The sequence below is a fragment of the Augochlora pura genome, chromosome 5 (genome assembly GCF_028453695.1).
Source record: "Augochlora pura isolate Apur16 chromosome 5, APUR_v2.2.1, whole genome shotgun sequence".
NCBI classification, from domain to species: domain Eukaryota; kingdom Metazoa; phylum Arthropoda; class Insecta; order Hymenoptera; family Halictidae; genus Augochlora; species Augochlora pura.
This window is the reverse complement of record NC_135776.1, coordinates 16,584,047-16,611,231: the sequence shown is the minus strand read 5'-3', so window position 1 is coordinate 16,611,231 and position 27,185 is coordinate 16,584,047. Positions and strand designations below refer to the sequence as shown.

The 27,185-nt window shown below is 32.5% G+C and overlaps 1 protein-coding gene across 1 annotated transcript in view; it reads left to right on the top strand.

Annotated features, from left to right (window-relative positions):
• The window catches only part of LOC144470082 (metabotropic glutamate receptor 8), a 37,338-nt gene that overhangs the window by 3,918 nt on the left and 6,235 nt on the right, over nucleotides 1-27,185 (top strand). Inside the window, exons 2-10 of the mRNA XM_078180895.1 lie at nucleotides 13,294-13,506; nucleotides 18,936-19,067; nucleotides 21,546-21,725; nucleotides 21,947-22,116; nucleotides 23,436-23,590; nucleotides 24,081-24,329; nucleotides 25,168-25,317; nucleotides 26,282-26,408; nucleotides 27,069-27,180. Of these exons, the coding sequence (XP_078037021.1) occupies nucleotides 13,294-13,506; nucleotides 18,936-19,067; nucleotides 21,546-21,725; nucleotides 21,947-22,116; nucleotides 23,436-23,590; nucleotides 24,081-24,329; nucleotides 25,168-25,317; nucleotides 26,282-26,408; nucleotides 27,069-27,180 (1,488 nt within the window). The remainder of the gene's footprint in view (nucleotides 1-13,293; nucleotides 13,507-18,935; nucleotides 19,068-21,545; nucleotides 21,726-21,946; nucleotides 22,117-23,435; nucleotides 23,591-24,080; nucleotides 24,330-25,167; nucleotides 25,318-26,281; nucleotides 26,409-27,068; nucleotides 27,181-27,185) is intronic.

Sequence of the window (27,185 nt, the reverse complement as noted above, 5' to 3'; positions counted from 1 at the left end):
TTGGTAATGTAGAAGGCTTGAAATTTACTTACTTTATTTTTCCAATAAAATAAAATCTTCCTAACAAGCCTGACACGGTGTTAAAAGGATTAAACGAAGAAATGTTACTATTTATAGCAATTTATCTCCGTATTTAGGATCGCTACCAAGTCAGTGATACCATTCGGTGCACCCGGTACATTTCGACGTTACGGGCTCTCTCGCATGCAAAATATTCTTCAATGTTCCTCCGACAAAAAGAGATCAAACTATATATCGAGTGAACGACCTAGAAATTCGCCTGTCACGTCCTATCCACTGGTTCAGGAAGATCCCATTTAGTGCAGCTACCGCTATAATGGCCGCCGAGTATCCATCATAATGCTAGCATATTACTCGACGAATATTCAATTGTACATCTACGAACGAAATGGCCAACGATCTTTTGAACTCGAGAGCATTGTGTACTAGGATGAAGCGGCGAGAACCACGACGGACGTAAAGCAAAGAATCATTGCAGCATGTCCTGTAATCAATCAGGTGGTAACTGAGACTCTGTGTGTACGGCTTCAGCAATTCGACGATTGCAGTCCCTTGGCGATGCAAATAGACACGCGGAGCTCGTGTTATTTGCGCATTATATGCACAGTATGTGAAATGTGTAATATTGTGTGAAATGTATAACATTGTGTGATATGTAAGATATATCACGTTATGGAAAATATGTGATATTATAGAGAATATATAATATTACGTAAAATGTATATTATGAAAGACATATGATATTATAGAAAATATGTAATACTGTATGGAATATATAACGTTATGTAATATGTAAAATATATAATATTATGGAAAATATGCAATATTATCTAAAATATATAATATTACGAAATAATATATATATAATAATATAATATACAATATATAATATTATGGAAAATATGTGATATTATAGAAAATATATAATATTACGTAAACTGTATATTATGAAAGATATATATTATTATAGAAAATATGTAATATTACGAAATAATATATATAATATAATATACAATATATAACATTATAGAAAATATATGACATTACGCAATACTCTGTAATGTCACATAATCACATAAAACATAAAATTACACAATAACATGCAACATTACATAATTATACAAAATAACTACCCAGCACATATTTTTATAAATAAAAATATTTTTTCTGACCGCAGCAGATTTATGTACACCGGATAGTACTTCATACGGCCATAGTTATTCCGAGCTCTGCTACGCGCAATCACGGACATCGGCCATTCAGCAATAAATTATGTTTCGATGACATTATTTGGTCGCACGTGATATGCAAGTGTCCACGAACCGCAGTTTATGATGTGAGTTTGCATTTGCTGAACTGAGGAGCGGTGGTGGTCGTAATGATCAACGATTCAAGTACATGTGCGAGCGGAACACACTGCTACGCTGCGAACGTATCGATGGCGTACGCCGAATCTGTTTGCTGTTGAGTACACGGTGAATAGTTCCGACCGCCTTCCGGCGAAAAAATTGTGCCGCCCTTTGTTTTACGGGGTGTCCTGGGCGTTGATGTTCTACATTTTTTGATATATTGTGTGGCGTTCGGTGAGAGAGAAATGTTAAGCGAACGTAGGGCGGGGGTACGGCGAAAATATGAGAGAGATGGATGAGATTAGGTATGATAGAGAGAGAGAGGGAGAAAGAGAACAAGAAAAAAAAAATTGTGAAAAAAATTTTTCACAATTTTAAAACCACCTAACGGTGAAGACCGTTTCTATCATAATTACTCTATCATAATTCTAAGAAAATGAATGTTCTAACTGTAAAATAAAAAAAAAGGAATCTAAGAATAATTTATAGTTCGCTGAAATAATATCCAGTAATAATTTGGAAACTGATAAGTAATATTAAACATCGTTTAGAAACTGATAATAATTAATATCGAACATCATTTGGAAACTGATAATAAGTAATATCGAACAAATCTACACAGAACAATCCTCTATTTGTTAAATACCTCACCTACTTTGTAGCGTCAATAAGTTGTTTAAAGCTTTTCATTTAGTCGATTTAATATAATAACGACGAGGAACACTGCTCTTCAAATATTTTCAGGTGGACAAGGTTCAGAATTGTCTAAATTATAAGGCAGCTCTGGTTACATTTGTCAACCACATTTAAACAACAGTAGATTCGTGCGAAACGGCCAGATGACCGTCAGATACTGCTGATACATATGGACCAGATAACTATGTTAGGTAGCAATAAATCACATGGAGGCAATTAACATCTCAATACTCCGTTATTAATTGCGAAACCGCGTTCAAACCAAAGTCCAGCTGGATCCTCCTCTGTCTGCATCTACTTCTGTAGCGAATTTCTTTGCTACTTGCTGCGAAATATAGTATATATTGTTAGAGCACATACAGAAAAAAGTGCCCTGTTTGAGGGTCTTGTTTTTATAGAATAATAAATTAAACTTTCGTTAAGTGCGTTGCTTGAAAGAATCTTCGGAAAGATATTCTGATGAAATAAATATTCATTGCAGTTGACTTAATTTTATACTAATAATTTCATGTTAAATTTATAGAAATATTTAGTCAGTATTCGATATGTTCAATATAATATTCGATATAATACTCAATATAGTATTTACTATAATATACAATATTACATCACTCGATATCATATTTAATATTATATCATTCAATATAATACTCAATACAAAATATTCAATATTAACATATTAAATTATATATATATTAAAATGTACAATTGTATACTAATAACATAACTTTATAATTTATTTATAATTTTATATATATATATATATATATATATATATATATATATATATATAATATAACAATCGAACACGCTATTACACTATAACGAATATAAAAATGAATTCCCATAGATAATATCGAGTGAATATTTTTATAAATTTTGTATGCGTCTCAAACAATCCATAAATAAGTTCGATATAAATAACTGAAATGTTGAATGAACATGGTAGAAGGAATGATTAATTCCGATAACAAATCGCACGTACCATTATTTGCAATTACTTTTTTAAATTACAAACTATTCGTTTCTCTCGCGAACGCGGCCATAAAGAGAATCCTATCACGAGAATATCAAATGGATTTCTATCTCGGTTTGCAATGTTTTCTTTGTAGGCATCCGGCGCAGCCTCCGCCGTTTATTGGCAGATATGAAATGAAATAAATGTAATATTGAATATGACTGTAAAGCGATTTTCCTTTCGAACGTCGATATTTAAACTGTAATCGAAATGTATCAGCAATTGGCAGAATCTGTTAATAGATTATTGACAACGCTCATCAACTGCCGTAGTTTTTTTCAATACCACGTGTGCATGCGTGGACGTGTGTGTCCTGTGGAACGTGTAAATAAAATTCACGATTTACTTCAGAATGAAATGTATATTTTTAATAATTTTGGTTTAGTAAAACAAATCTGTGGCAAACAGAAACGACATGTATCTCATTTTTTAAATTTTGCTATTGAAAATTAATATTGTGTATCCTTATTGAGAATGTTCTTTTTTTAAGGTTTTGATCTGTAGATATAAAAAAGACAGAAAAAACATATAAAAAATATATAGAATATATGAAAGGACATAAGAGATATATAGAAGATATATAAAATTTGTAATATATATAAAAGATATAAAGGATACGGAATATATAAAATATATAGAAGATATAAATATCTATAGATAAAAACATATAAAACGAAATAACATTTGCGTAATCGGAACAAATGTTTTGAATCTTTTTGATATTGTTATAAGAAATTAGTTTAAATAGAAATCAATTAGTACGATATAAAACATTACAACCAACAACAAAAACGAGAAAGTTTTAACAACCTGCAATTATTATCAGCTATAATGGTAATCAATTTCGATAAATTGTTCAGCGTTCGTATAACTTGATCAGTTCCATAGACCGTATTTTTTTAAATATTCGCTACAAATTTCGATAAAATGAAAAGTTTAAAAATATCACTATCTTTTGTTGTTCCTACTAACAGCAATTTTTGAAAAATTTCTTTACGCACAGTCTAATAAATTAATTCTAGTTGCATCACTTTCCATGCACTATCACTTTGCGCAATATTCAAGACTTTTATCACCTACCTACGGGAACCACAAAAACTAAAAGAGTTAATAACATTTTCGTGGTATTTTAGGGAAAACGTTACAAAGTTTCTATCCGACCCGTGTTATTTCGTCGCAACGCGTCGCGGTTCCCCTTGTTTTTTAAAAACCAATGAAAATAAACAGAAAACGTGGGGGAATATACTACCATTTTTGCCCAGCACCCGGTGCACGCGGCCACGTAAGACTAATAAATTGGATTGACTGTAAAAAAATTCATTTTCCGCGTACAAAGATACCATGGAAAAAATGTTTACATTTATTTTATTGCCTTCATTACCGAGCCTCGGATCTAGCGGAAAATTTTACGCTCTCGTTCAGCGCGAAAATAACCGTGACGTCGAAAAAAAACTAAAAATAATAGTAATTTTTGCAGGAGAGAAAATTGTCTGTAAAGCCGAAAGTAAAAAAATTTTCGAGATGCGGGTATTTTTCAAAAGGAAATTGCTGTTGCAATTTGTTTATCGTCTCATACTGTACATAGTTCTCCCTTAATTTTGTTTTCAAACTGTATCACTTTTTTATAGTAATGACTGTCTAATTGCATTTGTTTAATTATTGCAGGACATTTTAAAAACAAATGCAAACATTTATAGCAAGAAGGGGAGAAAATATGCTGCAGAAAATTTACGATAATAGTTTCCAATTACAGCATGGCATTGTACAGTACAGTATAGCATACGATTTCATTGCAAAGCATAGCGTAGCATAGTATAGCATAATATAATATACAATATGGTACAATATAATATAGTGTAGCATAGCATAGCATAACAAAATATAATACAATATCGTGCAGGATAGCATAGCATAGCACAATACAGCATAATAAAATATAATATAATATATCATTATACAAAATAGTATGGCATACCATAGTATAGCATAACGTAATATAGCATAGCATAGTATAATGTAATATAGCATAGCATAATATATTATAATATAATGCAGTGTAGCATAGCACAGCATAGCCTAGTACAATAAAATATATTATAATACCACAAGTACATTAATAAATATATCATAAGTAAATATATTACTTGAAAATATCTTCTAAACATTTCAACAGTGAACATCAATGAGAAAGTGTCGACAATAAATTTTGTTTGGAATATCTGGCTTGGGTACCAAATACGAGACACGAAATAAATCCAAGCTTCGTACGTGACCATTCTTATCAATGACTCGCGGACTTGCGAACTGCTGGAACAATATAGCAATAAACCCTTATGGTCTCGTAAACTCAGTAGATCCAAGCCATATACATACTCGCTTTCGTCTTAGCTATCTCTATACGATAACAGAAATAAGTAATCCTATTTAAAAAAAGAAACATCGTCAACCTTGAGATCTCGAAGAATATGACCTTGAACCCCTTGCACTACGATTCCTTTCATGCTCTGTTAATTAGCATTTATTCATTGTGTTCATTTAAACCAAAGAATTTGTCGAGATATCGATTGATTGCTGAGATATCGCTTTGTAAAGGAATTACTGAGACACCCTGTATATATAAGCCTGTATGGACCATCGCTTTTAATTAATTTTCAATCGATAATTCTCCGCTGGAGAATTTACGTTTGAGCCTTCTCTGAGAAATAAGGAGCTCTGATACTTGTTTCGACATTTTCTCTTAACGATGTCTTGCGCTCAATATTTATTAAGGAATTATTGCAATCGAAAATCATTTAATCATTGTTACTGTAAGGGTGAAAGTACAAAAAAGGGTGAAATATGTTGACGTTGATTGTTTACGGATTGTTAGAGATATTTAAGAAATATAAGTAACAAATGTATGTATATTATATGCATATTATATGTATATTATATATACATAAAATATATGTATATTTTTATTCCACGTACAAGGACTATATTTCATTGTAAATGTAAAGAAAATCATTTTAAAAAATTATCAAATTAAATTATACAGTAAAACTTAATGTAAAATAACTTAAATGTAAGCAATGTGAAATTATTATTTAAATTCGAAAAGATGTTTCATCGGCAGTATCGCAGACGATGTTTATCAATTTTTTAATTACTTTTCATAATCAGAGGAAATTGAAGGTAAAGTCTCGATAATAATTTCAGATCAGTCGCTTCGGATATTGATCGAGTTTTCAGGATAATTTGTCATTTCCCCCCGTAGACATTGAATCGATTAGGAACGCTGAGACCAGTTCATCAACCAGCTTGCCTCATAGCTTCACGGAATTTTTTTTCGAAAGTTCAATATTCTCAGATCCCTGTCTACTTTGAAACGCTTCCGTGGCGTTTCCAATAGACTTTTTGATTTATCTTTTACATCGGGAAGTTTCAAAGCAAAAGCTTCGTACACAGGCACGGCCAATAATATACTGGCCGCTTTGAAATGGCCGCCATTTTGTGGTCGCGCATTCCGCGTCGATTTTATTTTAAGAATTACGATCCGTTAGTTTCTTAATTTTTTATGGGGGCATGATCTTGACGTGACTTTAACATCGTAAAGGAAATGTTTATAAGAAGAAAAAAAAAATAACAACGTACGTTGAGAAATTGAAAATTTGATGTTTTGAGTCATGTTATGGGAAATGCCATATGAAAGGCTGGATTTTGTGTGTTGTAGTGAGAGATGGTCATTTGACCGATATCATTTATCAAAAAGCGACTTTGTTGCATTCTTTTTCATCACATCAGAAATAGTAGCTATTTTAAACCGGGTAGATACTTCATTATGTCGCACCCTTTATGATTCCTAGCGGAAGTTGATTCATTAATCAAGTTTATAAAGTATTGTTCCCAACATATAATTGGTTCGATTGAAATGTTAATTAATGCGATTGAAAATAGGAGAGCTCAGGATCGGTTCAAACAATATGTAATCGATTAATCGGGTAGGAAATTAATATTGGATCAGATATAATATATATTAACTGTAATAATATCTAGTAATAATATATATAATAATATAATGTTGCATATGATGTAATTATAATTAATATTTTAAATGATAATAAAAATGTTACACAGAGTATTAATCACTAATACACCAATCAGACTTCTAATCTTTTTTAATCATAAAATAGACGTTTCCTTTTTAATATAAAACGGTATTTAATTATTTTATAAATTCCTCCCTCGTAAAAACTATGCAAAACCCAGCGATGCTAGGTAATTTCTGACCTTTCAATGTTTTACCTTTTATATTTTCTTTTCATAATTTCACCATTCTAGTACTTCTTTTTCATCATGTCTGAGGTATACTAATTTAGTTTGGGTCAAATGGGACTCGTCACCGCCTTCCGACCGTCCGCTTTCCGACTGATAACACTGTACGGTTCGGAGATATACTAATTCTTCCATAAGGAAGATGTAATAGCCGTATATTATTCTTGCTTCTCGCATTGTGTTTCGCTTTACGGGACACGGACATTGCAGATTATGCACCGAAAAGCTCATGTTATTTTATACGTAAGCATGCGGGCACCAAGAACGTCCTGAAATGAAGAGAAATTTAACAATCCACATTGCTATTCTTTAAGTGTATAATATTATATACACTTAATATGATATAAATATAATATTACGCAAATATAGTAAGATATAAGTATAACATTATACAAATATAATAAAAATATCATATAAATATAATAACATATAAACATAATATTATACAAATATCACATTTGATAAAAAAAAATACCTGTTCATATTAAAGTAAGGAGTTACGATTGGCCAGCTGGAAAACACGCTCCTCTCTGGCATATTGCAATAACCACTGCGCGTTTGCGGAGATTATATCGAGAATATCCCATGGGGAAAGCACAATCAATATTTTAAAAACCATTAAACAAACTGAATTGAATCGGATGAACAATTTCAAGTCCCATTAAAACGTCGAAACGATTGTGCACTACATAGAATTTCATTATTATACTGTTAACAGTTATCATTATCATATTATTTATTATTATTCTTATCATTATATTTGTTGCATTCATAAACAAATCTTACTGTTAATATATATTTATTTCCATATTAGCCAAAGCAGGTTGACGTCTTAATAAAAAATCGTCAAGTTTCCTAAATGTATGTACATACAGATGCATATCAATATAATTTAATAAAAATACGAGACTTGCCTATTACAAGGGAAATTATGATTACATTACGAATGCGTCCGTGTCATTTGTATTCCTACGGAAAACTCTATCTCGAGGCTGGCCAATCCAATACCGCACTGTGAAAACACGTGATCGCGTATCTAACGAAATCGTGCTGCTCTCGCAGAACAATAGCAGGAGAAAGAGAACCTGTTGTATAAATCGATGATGGACGTTACAATCCGGGGGAAATATTTTTCGATGTTGACGTGGCATAAAAAAAATGTTCGCTTCTCTATTGATTCTCTCCTGCCAAATTTTTTTAGCTCTCGGAAATCTGCATAAAAAGCTCGATACCATCGAGAACCAGTTTTGCGCATTTCATTCGTTAATATTGTTTTATCATCGTTGTTATATCTATCACCACGTAGTTAATTAACCCCTTTGCATTATTATAACGAGTCAAACACGTTCCAAAGATTTCACGCGTGATCCATCCCAGACATAAACAATTATAAATAAAGACAATACTAACAATTGTAATTGTTAGTATTAGTTAGTATAGTTGCAATTGTAATTTGACAATGCTTAAGTTAATTATTAAGTAAATGATTATGATCAACACAGCGTGAAGGGAATCGTAGTGTCGAGGTGTTAAATATAATCAATGCCGACGCGCGCGATATCGTGATGCAAAATCGAATTTGCAACAATTCTCGAGAATGTTATTCGAACAATAACACGTTTCGCTGGCCGCTGTCCTCGCGACCCACCGGCAAAGAAAATGTCATCGCGACAGTCATTAAAGCGAACTCGGGGAACTGCATAAATGTCTCGAAAAAGGGGGGGAGGGGGGAGGGGGGAAGGGAATCTTTTGTCTGTTTCTTTCAGCGCCGGTGGAACCAGATTTATTCGAGCACTTGAGACCGAAGAACTAGTTCTTGACATGGTATCAAAAGATCCGGAAACATGCACTAAAATTACCGTAGTAGCTGCGTTCTCGCTTCAAAGCCCGCGGAGTGTTACACGGGAAAAGCTTCTTCAGGCCGGGATCCTTGTTATAAATAGAGGTTGCATCCACCTCCGCGCCATAGTCGAGGACTCGAACAAAATTATCGCATGCGCTGATTCGTCGAGTTAAACCTTTCGGACAAAATCGTTTCTGTTGCATCCCCCAAATCGATTGATTTCATTTGAAAAGTGAACAAAATCGATCAGATCGTTGCGCGATTAATAAGCGGACTGGTGAAAGTACCCCTTGGAAATTACAAGTAATAATAAATTAAATATGGATGTTATTCTGTTCTTTGACCCTTTGCACTCGAATGGCGACGCTGAGGCGCCGCTGAAAATTATCGTGCCACGAAATGATTTTTACCAAGATTTTCCACATTCGAAAAATTGTTAAGAGCCTATCAACTATTGCACGAGTCGCAAAATTCAATTCCATAACGCGGAGAACGCACCAGGTTATGTAAAATGGGGACGCTATAATTTTGGGAAAATATTTTGGGATTTGAGTCGAAATGGCTCCTCCGACCGCAAAGGGTTAAAATTGGAATAAAATTCTAATCCCTTGTTAAAAGTAAGTAAATTCAGGCACGGAATAAACATTGATGTTCTGTCCCTTCGAAGAAATTGTGCCGATTGAAGGATTCCCAATCGCGGTGACTGTGAAGGAAATGGCACATCAAGGGGTTAATTTGTTAACGCGTCGTGTTATCGAATGTAATTATTGCGAGCAATTTTGCAAGAGTAAGGCGACGCGAGATGGGGCGATCCGTTGGAATAAAAAACGCGTGGCCAACTATTCTACGTGAATAATGGAACGCCAACTCATTTCAAATGCACCGCTGGAAACTACTTCAGCAAAAATTATCGTAGCTGTTGGATTGTTAAAGGGAGATAAATTACGGCGTTCGCGTGTGTATGAACTTAGACCTGATAGTCTTGCTTTCGAGGCGTATTAATCATAATTCATTCTAAAGAAGAACATATTCTTCTCTCTCTCTCTCTCTCTCTCTCTCTCTCTCTCTCTCTCTCTCTCTCTCTCTCTCTCTCTCTCTCTGTCTCTCACTCTCTTTCTCCATCCATTTATCTATCTATTATGACAAGATATTACCTGTCATAATTGTTAACGTTAAATTGGCATTTCAGTGATAATAAATGCAGTTCTTGATTGAGTCACGGATTGTTAATAGGTTTTCCAAAAAATTCGTGGAAAATTCAGTGGGCTTTAATTAAATTTATTGTTAGTTTAAACGAAACTATTTGAAACCCTTCATGGTCGTATTAATATCAATATTATTATATAGATGGCATTTTTATTAATTCTTTAATATATTAAATGCATCAATGCTTCTTTGAAAATTAGATATTAATTATTATATATTCTAAAGTTTAGATATCAATTATTATGTATTCTAAAGTTTAGATATTCATTATTATGTATTCCAAAGTTTAGATATTCATTATTATCTATTCTAGAGTTTAGATATTAATTTTATTTATTCTAAAGTCTAGATATTAATTATATAAAATTAATGATTTAATTATATTCATCTATATATTAATATCGATATACTATTTGTGTACTAATTATATTATATTCGAATCGAACAAGTAGATAGCTTTGAACTTTAAAACCATAAAGGGTTAACACTAGATGACTGTGAAAAGCAAATTGTAATTCTAAATGACGATAAGATGGTTTTAGGCTCTATTATTAAAGAAAAAGAATTTAGAAGCTTGAGAAATGAAATTAGGACACTTTTCGTTAGTATTGTATGCTTAATTTTAACTAAATTATATACTGAATTACATATATTATTATCGTTTATATTATTATCATTATTATTACTATTATATCATTATTACTATTATAATTCTATTATACACATACGTTATACTACTATTATTGTTACGAACATACAAATTACAAATGTACGACTATAAACAAAGCTTTCACCTGAATCACAAACGTTAAAAGTTAAATAAAAGCACCAAGATTTTTCGTTCCGTCTCTCGGAATTCGCTTGGAGCTTTTCTTTAACTAGACCCTTTACGGTGCTTTTTCAAAGTGGCTATTGCAAGAAAACCTTCATCGGACGAAAAAGGTCAACAATTTGGACGCGTCGCGACTTCTGCTTTTTTCCTCTCTTGGATCTTGTTCGCTCTGGGAACGCACGATGGGGAGGAGAGTTCACTCGCAGAAAAGGATAACATTGAGATTGCCTAATGTCCTCCAAACGAGCACCAAGTATTGAGCCAACTGAGTCAGCTCGCTTCACCCTTCAAAAACTTCAGGAGAGCGATATTACGTCTAAGAAACGAGAATATGTCGGTGCCGGCTGAAAAAGGTCGTGACACGGTTTAATCTTCGAGGAACAATTTCGAAAACGAAGGAACTTGCTGGAACCTGCGATTCTCGATCTTTAAATCGATTTTCGAAAGTTTCGCTTGCCATTCATGTGAACGTTACGAGTATATGTTACAAATTGATTGTAAATTATAAGAGTTGGGTTTGGCATATTTCTACATTAGTGTAACGATGACATTCTTTTGCAAGTATCTTGAAAATTAATGTCAACCGATGGTAATATGTATAAGGAAAAATTTTTGAAAATAATTAAATCCTTGTAAATAAATTTTACAGTCATCAGAATTGCAACCGTGCTCTCTATCGTTAACAATTATTGACAAATTTTTAATATATTAATATAATAAAATATATTATTAATGTTCGATATTGTTCTTTTCACATACAGCAAATGCAATTTTACGTAGGTTCAACAGAGATACATTTTTGTACCATCGTGAATGACCTTGACCTATATTAACCCTAAACGCATCGTTTCATAAAAGCGACAAAACTGAAATTATTTATAACGAAATTGGTAATGGAATTTTTGTTATAGCGTAAATTGCTGCAAATGAGACTATTTAATAATTTTATAAGAGTTTGAAAATAAGATATGCTAATCCAGATTCAGATTCATTTAGCATTAAACTATTAACATGTAATTAACATAATAACGCGTTATTTTAAAATATTATATACATATAAAAATATATATTTTTATAATTAAATAATTATAATATTTTTATTATTAAATAATTTTAAAAATATATATATACATTTAGTCTCGTTTAAGCAAATAAGGGACTTTGGCGGACCCAGGCAAGTTTTATTCGGAATGTCTGTTTAAATGAAAACTAATTCGTGGCGCGGGTGAATCGACATAAAATGAAAACGAAAAGGTCCGCGCCATTTTGCAAATTGAAATTTCGTTTCAGGGATATCATCAGCGCACATACTCCCACGTGTGCGCGCGTTAGTGTGTGCGGTGAACCGCTCAGCTAATTGGGGTTTAAGTAGTGCCATCACGTAGGCGAACTTTCAATTTTCAACTAATGGTATTTTAGAAACGAAACTGTAATTCTCAAAATAGTAAATTGTATTTAGAGGGTGTTTCGTAATACTTGGCGCAGAATACAGTGCATAAGTGTTCGTTCCATTCAAAGTCGTCGAGAAAATGGAGTAATTTAACTCGCTGTTAATAAATAGAACACAGAATCCTCGTTGAAAATTCTTCATTTCGATAAGTAGTTAATAAATGGTGCTTCTACTTGTTCAGTTCGATCAGGGTTGTTTATAGAAAGAAAAGCTAGTGTTCCATTGTTAAATATTTTAGTTTTAATCAATTTTTTCGAATATAAATGTGATTCTAATAAATTTACTCGAATACTCAAATACAATTTTATTCCAATAAATCCATTCGAATACAATTTTATCGTAATAAATATATTCGAACACAATTTTATTCTAATAAATCCATTCGAACATAATTCTATTCTAATAAATCTATTTGAATACAATTTTATTCTAATAAATCCATTCGAATACAATTTTATTCTAATAAATCCATTCGAATACAATTTTATTGTAATAAATACATTCGAACTCAATTTTATTCACGATCCTATACACACTGGGAATTTAATTATATTTCTCTTCCAGGTGTCAGGCGTCGGCCAATCACCGTGCGGTGCGGTGAAAGAAGAAAAAGGGATGCAGCGTATGGAAGCAATGCTCTACATTCTTGATGAGATAAACGCGGACACTGAATTATTACCAAATACCACCTTGGGTGCGCTCATCCTCGACTCTTGCAGCAGCGATACCTACGCTCTTGACCAAAGCATGGAATTTGTTCGATCATACATGAACCAAGTAAGTGAGTGTTGAACACTTTGAAGAAATTCAAATGTATTTTTCAAAGATGATACAATATTTATAAAAATCCCCTGTTTCTACGAATGCACACCAATCACACTATTTTCGGCAACAATCCCCATTTCAGAATAAAAAAATCATCGTGAAAAGAATGGATAAACATTATACGTAATAAATGTAATAATAAATAATAAATATGATTATTATAAATGTAATAATTTAATGTATAATAAATATATATATATGTATATTTATATAATATATATTATTATATAAATCTATATATATCTATATATATACCATAAAAAGAAAACAATTGAAGTATCAATAAATGCGTTTTTGTAATTAATAATATAAAATCGGAAACAGCCACTTCGACCTGTCATATCGGCATTCATACTGTTCAGGTTCCCAAATGGAAACATTTTAAAAATCAATACCGTGGCTTCATGGTTTGGAAATCCAATTTATAAAATCTTCAAACGAAAAAATAAGTCAGTGAAAAAGAACAAATAAAATTAAAACATTGATTGAATATTTTAGCTGGCACGTATGAAGCTGAATGTTGCGCTGCATTGTAGTTAAAACATTGATTAGTTCAATCATTTCTTGTCAGATAATAGTTTCTGTGTAAACAATTTCTGAAAAACGCTAATAAATCGCGTTTGACGCTTTGTTATAAAATATCGATGCATATTACGAGAAGAGCGTTTTAAATGCATTATTTTCAAGTTAAAATTGTTTGTAATAGATTACAATTAATGCAGTATTTCCAATATATTATAATTATCATAATCTGATGTAACATAATACAATATAATATATTATAAAATATATTACGTAACATGTTATACATATTGCCTACATTATTATATAGCAAAATATAATATACATAATATATTTTCGACTTCGCTTAAAAATATTTTCATATATTTCTCATAAACATTAAATAAATTAAATCAAATGTAAAATAAATTAAATAAATATTATCATGTTGCTTAAATCTCATAAAACAATAGACTTTTTAACAATAGTCATAATTCAGAAACAGCTATATATTCAGAAAAATAATATCAAATAAAAAATGACAAAAGAACGACTCATTTTATTCAGAAAATCAGTCGAAAGAATGAGAGACGTACTAAATAGTTAAGAAAAAAGCTTATCTTGTTTGGTCGTAGTCGACTGGGCTCCTCCTTTTATGAACGCTGGAATTCTTCAGCTCATTAAACAATCTGCTACACCATCCTTTATGTAGCTGATGTCCTTTGAAGCTCGACTTACGAGAGTGACGCCGTTCTGATCCTATTAAGCAAACTTAATATCATTATTTAATAAAGTCGCGAATTGTTTTACACGCACCTTACCTGCGAGCACCAGCCGTGACTGCACTCGAACCTATTCGAGGAACAATTTTAATAAAGTACAGAATAATTACTTTCCATACTGGTAAAGGACTCGACTAGTCTTTCCGATCAAGATCGCAGAAAGTGTAGCAACGTGCCGACTGTTTTACAAGTGCGCGAACGCGATATGCGAGGAACTTGAGATCCAATTAGGAGGAGATCGTATCAGTAGATAAATACGCGTGGTTTTATCTGATACAGTTTTGTCTAAGATTAACTTTGCGACAACCCCCTTACGTTTTTTGGTATAAGTGATTCTGCGGGATAGATGGTGGCTCGATTTCAAATCTTAAAATGTCAGTATAAGATCACGAAATTTGAAAATAAATACCGACAATTTCAAAATATGATCTCGAAATCTGAAAATAAAATCTGACAATTCAAAATAAGATCTCAAAGTCATAAAATAAAATCTTGAGATCTCAAAATCTGTAGATAAAATCTTAAAATCTCAAAATAGAATCTCCAAACCTTAAAATAATATCTTAAAATCTCAAAATCATAATATAAAATCATGAGACCTGAAAATAAAATCTCCAAATCTTAAAATAATATCTTAAAATCTAAAAATAATAAGATAAAATCTTGAAATCTCAAAATAAAATCTTGGAATCTCAAAATCTAAAAATAAAATCTTAAATAAAATCATAAATCTCACCTAAGATTTAAAAATTTTTTAAATAAAATTTGATTCACTGTCTCACTATTTTCGAAATAGGATCTCAAAATAAGAATTTCATGTAAAGAAGTGCAACGTTTCTCTTGACCCCTGGTTCCCGCAGACGTTACGAATCGCCTTTCCTTTTGAATGAAAATGGTTCGGCAAAACTAGTTGCGCCGCCAGTAGTAGTACTCAACGCTTAACGCGACTGCCGACACTCGCGCCAATTCGATCGCTCGCTGCAATAAAATCGTCAAATATTGAGTATACATACCACTCGTCTAAACATTCAAAATCGAATGTAATTTCAAACTTCCGTTTGCGCCTCCGGTGAAGTGCAGTTTTGCTTCGCTGCACAGTGCGACATCTGGAATAAATAGAAAAATATTCGGGAACGCCGACGAGCACGTTTTCGATTTCGTGCAATTTGAACAGTGCATTTATTTTGCATTTTTCTACACTACCTGTTTCGTTCACCGCGTGCACCATCTTTAAAAACACTGAACAAATACAGTGCTCTATCGCGATCGTAATTTTTCTGTTGACCAAGACTGAAGAAACGCAGCTTAAACTTTCGATTCGATTGAACTCTGTAACTACCCTTATCTTTGGCCTAATTGGAGAGGGTTAAATGGGTTGGGCTCTCCTCGAATGATCTATCGAGTGGTCTGAACAAAAATCAGACAATTAAAGTAAAAGCTATTTTTGATGTCGATTAAAATGGCTCTGTTTGATTAAAATGTTACTTATTTAAATCACAGTGCCAACGCAAACAATGTCAAGTTAGTAAACTATTCACCATTCCATTAAATTATCAACCATTTGTAAATTATAACCATTTTTACAGTAATAGCATCGTATTCGAAATATTAATATAATCTTGACATTTTGCAAGTATTCTTTTTTTAATATAATACTATACGTAGAACAAAATTATTCCTACATATTTCTAGGTTGCATTGATGTCAACCAATTTCTGCCTTCAAGAGATTAAAATACAATACCATTCCCTCACGAATTTCGCTTGCGTGTGATATAGCAGTGACGAGGATTCGCAAAGTAATATATGCAAATCTGTAAACGCTTAATCGGTCGCACCGACGCGACACATAGCACGGAGGAAAGTGATATTTGAAATGCAAACTAAAAATATATATGTAAGCCGTCAGATACATCTTTAACTGGATTAAATCGATTGATGTTGATAATGCGACATTTAGATGATATTATTGATATGACAGCTATCATTGATATGATAGCTAGTTCATGCAATTGATAATATGACATTTAGCTCACACAATTAGTAACATGATACTAAGCTCACATAATTGATAATATGATACTAATCACAGAATCGATGATATGATATTTAGTTTACACAATTGATGATATGATATTTAGCCAAAATAATTGATAATATGATATTTAGTTCACAGAATTGATAATTATTTTGTTCATGCATATGATAATATGACAATTAACTCATATAATTGATAACGTGATACATAGCTTGTAAAATTGATGATATGATACTTTGCTCATACAGTTAATAATATGACAATAATATAATTGTATGATAATTACTCATACAATTGATAATATACTTAGTTCATATAATTGATAAAATAATACTAAGCTCATACAATTGATATATAATGATACTTACTCATAAAATTGATAATATGATACTTTGCTCATACAATTGTTAACATGATACTTATCTCACAGAATTGATAATGTAATACTTAGCTCATATAAGTGAATTCTTGCGTTAACGATTCACATTCCTTTAATCTTGGTAAAAGTATTTCAATAAAATAAAAGTATTTTAATTGCAAGCTTATATAAAACTTATACATAGACTTAAATATATCAATATTATCTTGATAAAATACGTACGCGTATCCTATATACCAAATAATTACAGCCTGATGATTGAAATATTTATGGCACTTAAAATCAATAAGCAATTACTGGCAGCAGTGACAAGTTGAAAATGACTGTGATCAACTCCGAGACGAATATTGCTTAAAATTATGCATTAATTTCTTCTGAAAAAAAACAATTAAATTAATTGTTGTCCGTTCTTTGAAATTTGCACGATGTATAATATATTGCAAAATTAATTACGAACATAATGAGATTTTCGCAAGATATTGTCAATAAAGCATAACATGTACAATTAATTAACAAACAGCAATTATTGACTGCACGGTTCGCAGAAATCGGCGCAATAAACACCCAAGAAATTCGTGTCATATTGATATTTGTAATTTTATGTTCCCTGTAGCGACATTCTACGGCGATGTGATGGACAATTCAGGTGTATAGGCTTGGTATAGTGGATACCCTTTGAAACGCGATAACTTTGTTAAAACTGTATTAAACGACTTGATCCTTTTTTTAGATGATAGAGGGACTGGTCTACTGGACAATGACTGAAATACTCCTTATTAATTCTGCTATCACTCGAAATGGCAAAATAACGAAAATTTATAAAATGCATCTTGTAGATAAAAAATGTCAAAAATCGAAACAAAACGGAGATTTTTACGACCTTCAATTATTTGTGACAAGTAAAATTTTTTAAACTTTTAACGACGGAATGTTCAGGATGGCGTGTATCTATCACCTATATCATCTGAAACCAATTCGCGTCACTTAGTTCAGTTTTAAAAAAAAAAGTTATTGCGTTTTAAAGGGTGTCCACTCAATTTTGTCCGCCACTGTACGCATGTATAGTGCTCAGGAAATAGAACACCGCGTGTGATGCCTGTTTCTCAAAGGAATACAGATTCGAAAATTCTGTAGCGGAAATTGAAATTTTAATATGAATCTACTATAATTTATTGACAGGCTTTCAATATTTTCACTTATAAATAAAACAAGAAGCAACCCCACCGAATTGGTTATAAAACTCTGTTAAAAATCAAGAGATTAAAAATAAATAAGTTCGATTGGCCTACTGACATAGCAACGGATAATTACATATAATAATAGAAACGTAAAGAAACAAATTAGATTACATATCTCATATTTATTTTAGTGTTAAAATATTTAAAAAAGTAGGTCACCTTAATAAAGTTATTAATATATCTTCAATTAGTCTTACAAATCTTGTTAACAATTATTATTACTTAGTATGTTATCATATTTATTTAATTCTCGCACAATTATTATTTGTTTAATATATTGCAACGCTGCGTTATTCATCGTATAACCATAAAAACATTGATAATTAGTAGTTATTGTACTGCAGCGGTATGTAAATGAGGTTATAATAATAAGCAAAAATTAAATGTAATAGACAAATGTACATTTAAGAATTAATAAATATAGTTTGTTTTAATTATTTCCAGGATATATCGGAGTATAAATGCGAAAACGACACACTACCGACGTACGAGCCTCACAAGCCAGTAACGGGCGTTATTGGAGCTTCCTCCAGCGGCGTTTCCATCATGATCGCCAATATTTTAAGATTATTCAAGGTCGGTATTACAGACTTGTTTCAAATAAAATAGCCTCTCAATGTGTCAACGCTTTACTCGCTAAGCCATTTTTAATTACTTTAATAACGAGCCTCGAGAACTAAAAGCTTTCCTCTGACGAGTAAAAGTTGAAAATAATTAAGAATTTATTTACTTGTATTTGTATCGCTTCGTACTAATGCAAATTATAATATTATTGTTACTTATACAAATATGTTAGCTACTAAAATATGAATAAGAATGCCTCCACAACGATGGCAAAAGAATATCAATATCACAATACAGAGTGTTTCAAAAATGATTAAAAATCTAGAAATGGGAGATGCCTAAAGTTATTTTAAACAACTTCTTCCTTTACAACAATTTTCTCCTATGCATCGTTGACGAGTTATTCACGAAAAACCCTAACCAATAAAAGGCGAGTACTGTTTAGGCAAGGTGGCCGAGACAATGAGTGAAACTGGGCTTGGTCCGCTCGTTGGTTCGGCCGCTAAAAAAAAGCTCGCCTCTCATTGGTCACTGTTTTTCATGAATAACTCGTTAATGGTGCCTCGCAGAAAATTATTGTAAAGGAAAAAGTTGCTTGAAATGGCATCAAGTATCGGTAGAAACTTTAAATAAATCCAACCTTGTCATTCTTATAAAACAAGATGCATTATTATAATATGCAATAAGTAAACCCTGTTTTATTTTGCACTGCATCGATTATTCAACAAGATCAACTGCAATAAGAGTTTTGTATGTACGTAACTCTCTGGACCTTGTCCGTGCTTAAATATTCTCACTTTATTAAAAGCAACTCCGGTCTGCTGAAATATGCATGAAGTTCTGCTCAGTTATCCTGCTTGGCATAGTTCGAGATTTGTTTTCCAATGAATTTTAAGAAACCGTCACTTGCCATACAATCGCCGATGAACTTGATCTCATAACATTACGGGATCTCCGCTACGCCGAGAATAATTCGCGAGGGGGTCCACGCGACCGAACTTATTTCTGTTTCTATAAAACGACTGAAGAAAGTCGTTCATCAAGTTTCGAGAGCCCGTCGCAAAGAGCAAGCTTCGATCTTCGAATTCACGTTCGATTCGTTCGTGGAGAAGAATCGTCAACGATACTGGCGATGTTTCAATTTAACATACTCGAGTGAACCCGATCGAACTGATTTAGAAGTTACCATAGTTATAAAATAACTCCAGAATTATTGTACCGTGACTCATCGCTTGATTAAATGAGAACTGAATTAAAAACAGTTGAAAAATCGGAAATTCGATGTATTAGTTATATGAAGCACTTACATGGAACTAAAAATATCAGGCTGGATTATTGTCACAAAGGAATTTTATAGGAAACAGAATGAACAAGATATTCAATATTCAAGCTTGCTCACATAATTAATCCGCGTACGCGCACAATGCTATTGTTTCCGGACGTTCCGTGTTTCCGCAAAGTTCTGCCGACATATTGACCGCGCCGATGCTACAATCCATACGTATTTACATATCCGCAAAAAAAAAACCATTTCGTGCACAGAGCCTACAGCACGTCGCGCACATTTTTTCCAAGCTGCGAATTTCAATTTTTGCGTGACGCAAATGATAAGCAGGATGAATGAAGCGCTGCATTTAAGGGAATATAAATTGTCAATTAAATTGTTTACGATATGGTGGAAAAATATTTACGGTTAGTTTGAGACATATTATGCAATGTAGAAATGAACTGTATTGGTTTATTGTATTAAATTATTCATTGTTTTATATTATGTTAGATTGTACAGTATACTACACTATTATATTTTTTATTCTATTGTATTAGGATGCTGTGCTATATTATATTATATTATACTGTATTAGTGTACTATATATACTATTATATAATATATTACATTATATACTGTATTATGCTACGGTATATTATATTAAATTATATACTGTATTATACTACAATATGTTATATTACATTTTATACTGTATTATACTACAATATACTCTATTAAATTATATTCTATATTATACTACAGTATATTCTATTAAATTATATACTGTCTTATACTACAGTATACTCTGTTAAATTATATACTGTATTATACTATAGTATATTATATTAAATTATATAATGTCTCATACTACAGTATACTCTGTTACATTATATACTGTATTATACTACAGTACACTCAATTACATTATATACCATATTATACTACACTATATTATATTATATTATATTATTATTATATTATAATGTATATACTTTTATATATTATATATAGTATATTATACATACTATTATTACACTATACTATATCATATCACATTATACTACGTTACTCTCACGATTTCGCAATCGATGGCACTTAATTTCTCCACAAATGTATAAAATTCGCGGTCGAACGGTTTCCCAAAAGTGCAACCGATTACCCTTCGGCTACATTAACATTAATATCGATAAAATAAAAATGAATAATCGCCCGTTTGCCCTTAGATACCCCAAATAAGTTACGCGTCGACAACCATAGAGCTGTCGGACAAAAGTCGCTTCGAATATTTCAGCAGGGTGGTGCCGCCAGATAATTTCCAGGCGCAGGCGGTGGTGGAAATAATTGATCAACTCGGATGGAAATATGTTTCCACGGTCGCAGTCGAAGGTGATTACGGAGAGAAGGTAATTAAATTCGTGCAGTCCCGAATCCGATTGAAAACGTTAACTTCCGTCGAATTTCTACAACTCGAAACGTTCGAGTGCTTCGAGTATCGTCTGTCAGAATTATCGAAAAAAATTCTTCGGATCGCGAATACAACCTCGTGAAATTAACAATCGTAGTCGCGTATAATAAAATGTTGAATAAAAATTGATCGTTTCACCGGATACCGTCTGCTTTTTAGGGAATCGCCAGTTTCATCTCCATGTCGATCGATTACGGCATCTGCGTCGCGGTGAGCGAGAAAATTTTAAGGAACGCGAAGAACGAAGACTTCGACAAGATAATCGATCGTCTTAGTTCGAAACACAACGCCCGAGGTGTCATTCTGTTCGTCGACGAGGACAATATAAGGTAACGAAAGAATTCCCGACGCCGTTGAACGTAAAAATTGACGTCTCCGCGTTCAAGCATGGTCGCGAATAGATGCACACATTTTGGAAATTCAACGACGATCCTAAGATGAACGCCGAGCAGACGCGGTTTTCTTACGTCTGTAGGTGCCTTCGACCTCCCCGCTCCGTGGTCAGATTCTTTCGAAACAATACCCTACTCTTTAAAGAAACCGATACGGTGATATCGGGTCGCCTGCCATTGGTGTCAACGAATGCATTTGATGTCTGGCTTACTTCGTTGCCAACCACGTCTCGAGTCTGCTGCTCCTCCTTATCAAAGTCGCTCGATCCCTGGCCCTATAATGAATTAACCCTTTGCACTCGAAGCCATTTTTACAGTAATTTTAAAATAACTTTTTCGACATATTGCATTTCAATTTTTTATGACAAAATGTCTTTTTATGCATATGAAATTGAATCTTGTAACTCGTGCAATAACAGTTGTACGTTTAATAATTGTTGATATTTAATTTTTCATAATATAAAAATTATTTTGAAATTTTAGTGGTGCCTCAGAGTCACCATTCGTGTGCAAAGGGTTAACTGAGAGCGAAATAGCATCGGGATGCCTGTCTTCGAAGCCTTTAAAAAATAACATAACAAATATTTATAGTTGGTTGAATTAACGTATCATCGATCCTACTGTTCTTCGGACAATTGTTGTGTATCTAATGTTATTTAATCCATTGTGCTGTAGATTGGAAGTTTCTTCTGCTAAATATGCGTATTATTAATTACTTCTAAATTGAAACGAAATTTGATTTTTCTGCTATCAAAATCTAGGAATGAAAATAAGTGAAGAAATTCGAGGAATTGTCCCTGATCGAGGAAATACCACGTAGCTGCGAAATAAATCATAGTGCAAAGGATTAATATTGAATGCGTCTATCGAATATTAAATAATACAGTCCGGCTGAAAATGTGCAAAATATACGAATTTTCCATCGCTTATAGTTTCAACATAATCTCAAAGATTTCGACAAATTAAAGGTAACATGTTTGAATTCAAATAAATTGAAATTGTCGAATTAAGATTGATTAGCTGAGCTATATGACACAATTTATGAACAAATTGCTATGAAAGGTATAAATTAGTTTCCTATTCTGAGCGGATACATGCTTGCTTATAAAAACTTTCTCCTACCCCAAGCTTGCTCTGGAAAATATTAAATATTAAAAGGATTATCAAGGGAGAAGATCGTACATTTATGTTTGAATTCGATCGGCAGTAAATAGATATCTACCTCTAGTAAAACAAATGACACGTTTATCTTACAGGAAGCTTCTTCAAGCAACTGTCAGAGCGAATCGCACGGGCCATTTTATGTGGGTGGGGAGTGATTCATGGGGCGCGAAAGTGTACCCGGTGAGGCATCAAGAGTTCGCAGCAGAGGGGGCAATTACAATTTTACCACATCGAACATCCCTCCAAGGTGCGTGCGAACAACAACAAATTTTATTTAACGCTCGGACGTCTTTTCGACGAGGAATAACATTTTTAAAATTAGTCCGAACGACTCGAGTCGAGACGATAAACAACCTTTCGATTTACTAGATTTTACCTTGCAGCGACTAAAAAACATTTTTGCGATAACGTTCTCTCAATTGTTTAATCTGAGACTGTAGCGAAAATTGAATGAACTTAACCCTTCGCACTCGATTGGTGACTCTGAGGCACCGCTAAAATTATTTTACCACGTTTCAAAATAAATTTTATAGTAACAAAGTTTAGATTTAAAAAATTGTTAACAGCAATTTATATATCATTTTATATATATAAAATACACTGTATCACATAAAATGGAAATACTATAAGCCAGAAAAATGATTTTAGATTTATAGTTAAAATGGCTTCGAGTGCAAAGGGTTAATGTGCCTCGATTTATCAGGCCGATTAATTTTGTCACAAATTTTCGTCATCAGATTTCGACAATTATTATTTAAATCTTCGGCCGCGGGTGGACAACGAATGCGAAGGCCAAACGGAGAGCAACGTGCCGCACAAAGAGTTGCCCGGGAAAATGGTGAACTGCCGAAACGTATGGTTTCGTGAATTTTGGTCCCAGCATCACAAATGCAGCTTCAGCGCGAATTTGTCGGAAGGGATGAGACGTTGCAACGGCAGCGAGGAATTATCTAATTACGAACAGGAGGGTTTAGTGCCGTTCGTGGGTGAGTACCGTTTTCTACAATAAAATATCTCGTCGATTACATTTTGTCATCGCGGACAACAGATTATCAGGGACCGACAACTATATCAGAGACTGATAATAACTATAAATAATAACTGTAGCAAAAGCAAAAAATATATAAATATAGCTAATAGATTAAATAAATCGAGACATCTTCAACCCTCTAATTTTTACAATTAACAATGTTACGATTAACTATTTTCGTTACAACTGCTTTGTTACATCCGCAAGTTTGTTACTTGCAAATTAAGTCATCGTACATTACGCGATTCGTATTTACAACGCACACGTATGCTTAATTAATTGCATTAAAAAGCGGTCGACGATTATGGTGATTATTATTCGAATAATTATATAATCTCTGTTTGAATAAATTGATATTATAATTCGTTGCGACTGATAATTGTTATCCGAATAAAATGTTCAACGAAAATTAATTGATTCGACTAATTATTTTAGATAGATGTTTATATTCGAAAGAATTCGAATAAGGCACGACTCTGCTACGCACCTGTCGCCCCGGTGGACTTTGCTTTTTTAAAATGGTACTATCTGTTTATATTCGCCATTATATTCGTTCACGATACGCTGGTCTTGTTGCTCTGGATTGGGTCGCTTATTGTTACGTTAAATTTACTTTATGTTAACACAATGAATACGACTTTCGTACACGGTAAAATACTGAACATCTTATTCCACGAAATACTTGTTCGTTGTCGAACGAAACTTGCACATTTCGGTGAACTATACTGTACTTAAAGAATAGACACATATATGTATACGCATATGCGAAATGTATTATATTTAATTTTGCACAGTCGATGCAGTTTCTGCGATGGCGCACGGTGTGCATAATTTAATTCAGGAGGAATGCGTGAACGATACGGTGCACGAACTCTGCGAAAAAGTTCGTCCTGCTCCGGATGGACAACAACTTCTTCAACACATTCGGAATGTTAGCTTTATAGGTTAGTAATAATAGAATTATTATTACATTTGCAACGATAACAATTTTTATGGAGCCGAGGCGGAGATGTTTGTTGTTTTTTATATCTAGTAATTTAATATGAAATTAATAAAAATAATATACATATGTTATTATAAAGTTCTTGAATATTAGCCTTAAACTTATTTATTTAAACTTATAAATGTATATATTATTGCACTGTATTCTATATTCTATAAATTTTATATTCTATAAATTCTATATTCTATAAATTCTATATTCTATAAATTCTATATTCTATAAATTTTATATTCTATAAATTCTATATTCTATAAATTTTATATTCTATAAATTCTATTATATACTATAAATTCTATATATTCTGTATATTCTAATATATTCTACATATTCTATATATTCTATATTCTACATTATATTGCATATTTTATATTATTGTATTGTACTGTACTTTACAATAATGTAAATATATAAATTTAAATGAATAAGTTGAAGGCTTTACACGACCGACTTTGCTTCATAAAAAAAACCAAAGGAAAATCGTACATGAAGTGTCATTTTTCATTTTCCCTTTTCGGTCGCAGAAAAAGTTTTTGTTAAAAATGCTTTCAACGTTTTCAGACGAAAATTCACTTTTCAGCGTTTCCGAGAAAAATCGTACCTTCAGTTTCTCACTCGCTACTTCACGCAAACACGTGACAAGGAAATGAACGATAAGTGACGAGAGTAATTCGATAGTACTTCGAGTTTCCAATCCTCCCTTTGTGCCAATTTTTGGAATATCAGAAAAATGCATTGTTGCTTTTGCGAACAGCTGGTTTTATATTGGCGCTATTAAACAATTAAGTTACTTAATTGTGGAAATGACCGCGTTAACTTTTCTGTCTTAACTCGATGAAAATTTATAAAGCGTTCGCTGATTTTTCACCAACAGTAACGATACTTATTTCCAAAAAATGTCCTTTTAGGTCGCCGTGGTACAGAAATTAAATTCAAGGCAGACGGTGACGCGTATGGATTTTATAATATATATCAGTACCAGAGGAACAAGGACGATACATTCGATTACGTTCTTATCGGCACATGGAAAGAAGTGTAAGTTATGTAAAAATCTCTGTTATTATAAAATGAAATCGACAGCCATTATTCAATTGGGTTATTAATTATTATATTATTATTACTGTAAGATTATGATACTATATTATTATAATACTATATTATTATTTAATATAATATTCTTAAGATATTATATTATTATTTTATTATAATACTATATTATATATTTGAAGCAGCTTTTTCCTTAGTGGAAATGCAATCCGCAGCTTTGTTTGCGAGATATTAACAAAAAACAGTGACCAATGAGAGGCAAGATCAACCAGCGCGAGGCAGCTAAGCCAATGAGCATAATTGGGCTTCACCCTTCCCTTACCTCAGCCGCTATGCGCCAGCCGAGCTCGCTTCTCATTGATCACTGTTTTTCGTTAATAACTCGTAAACAACGCCTCGAAGAAAATTTTTGTAAAGTAAAAATATACTTCAAATAATCTCGGGAACCTATTTCCCGTATGTGCCATAATTTTGTGATACCCTGCAGATTTGTAGTTACTATCTTAAATTCAAATCTACAAGCTTTTTGCACTTAGAAATATTTAGAAAATTTTAAGAACTACACGCTGTCCCTAAAAATACAAAATACAAGAAATATATCGCACACAAATGCATCGCTTATGTTTTATTATGTAACATCCTATTCAGGTTACAACTTTATGTCAACATGACGAAATGGGCAATGGGAGCTGGCGAAGAGTACATACCTCGAAGTTTGTGCAGTGATAATTGTCCATTCGGTCACGTGCGCAATTTCCAGGTAAA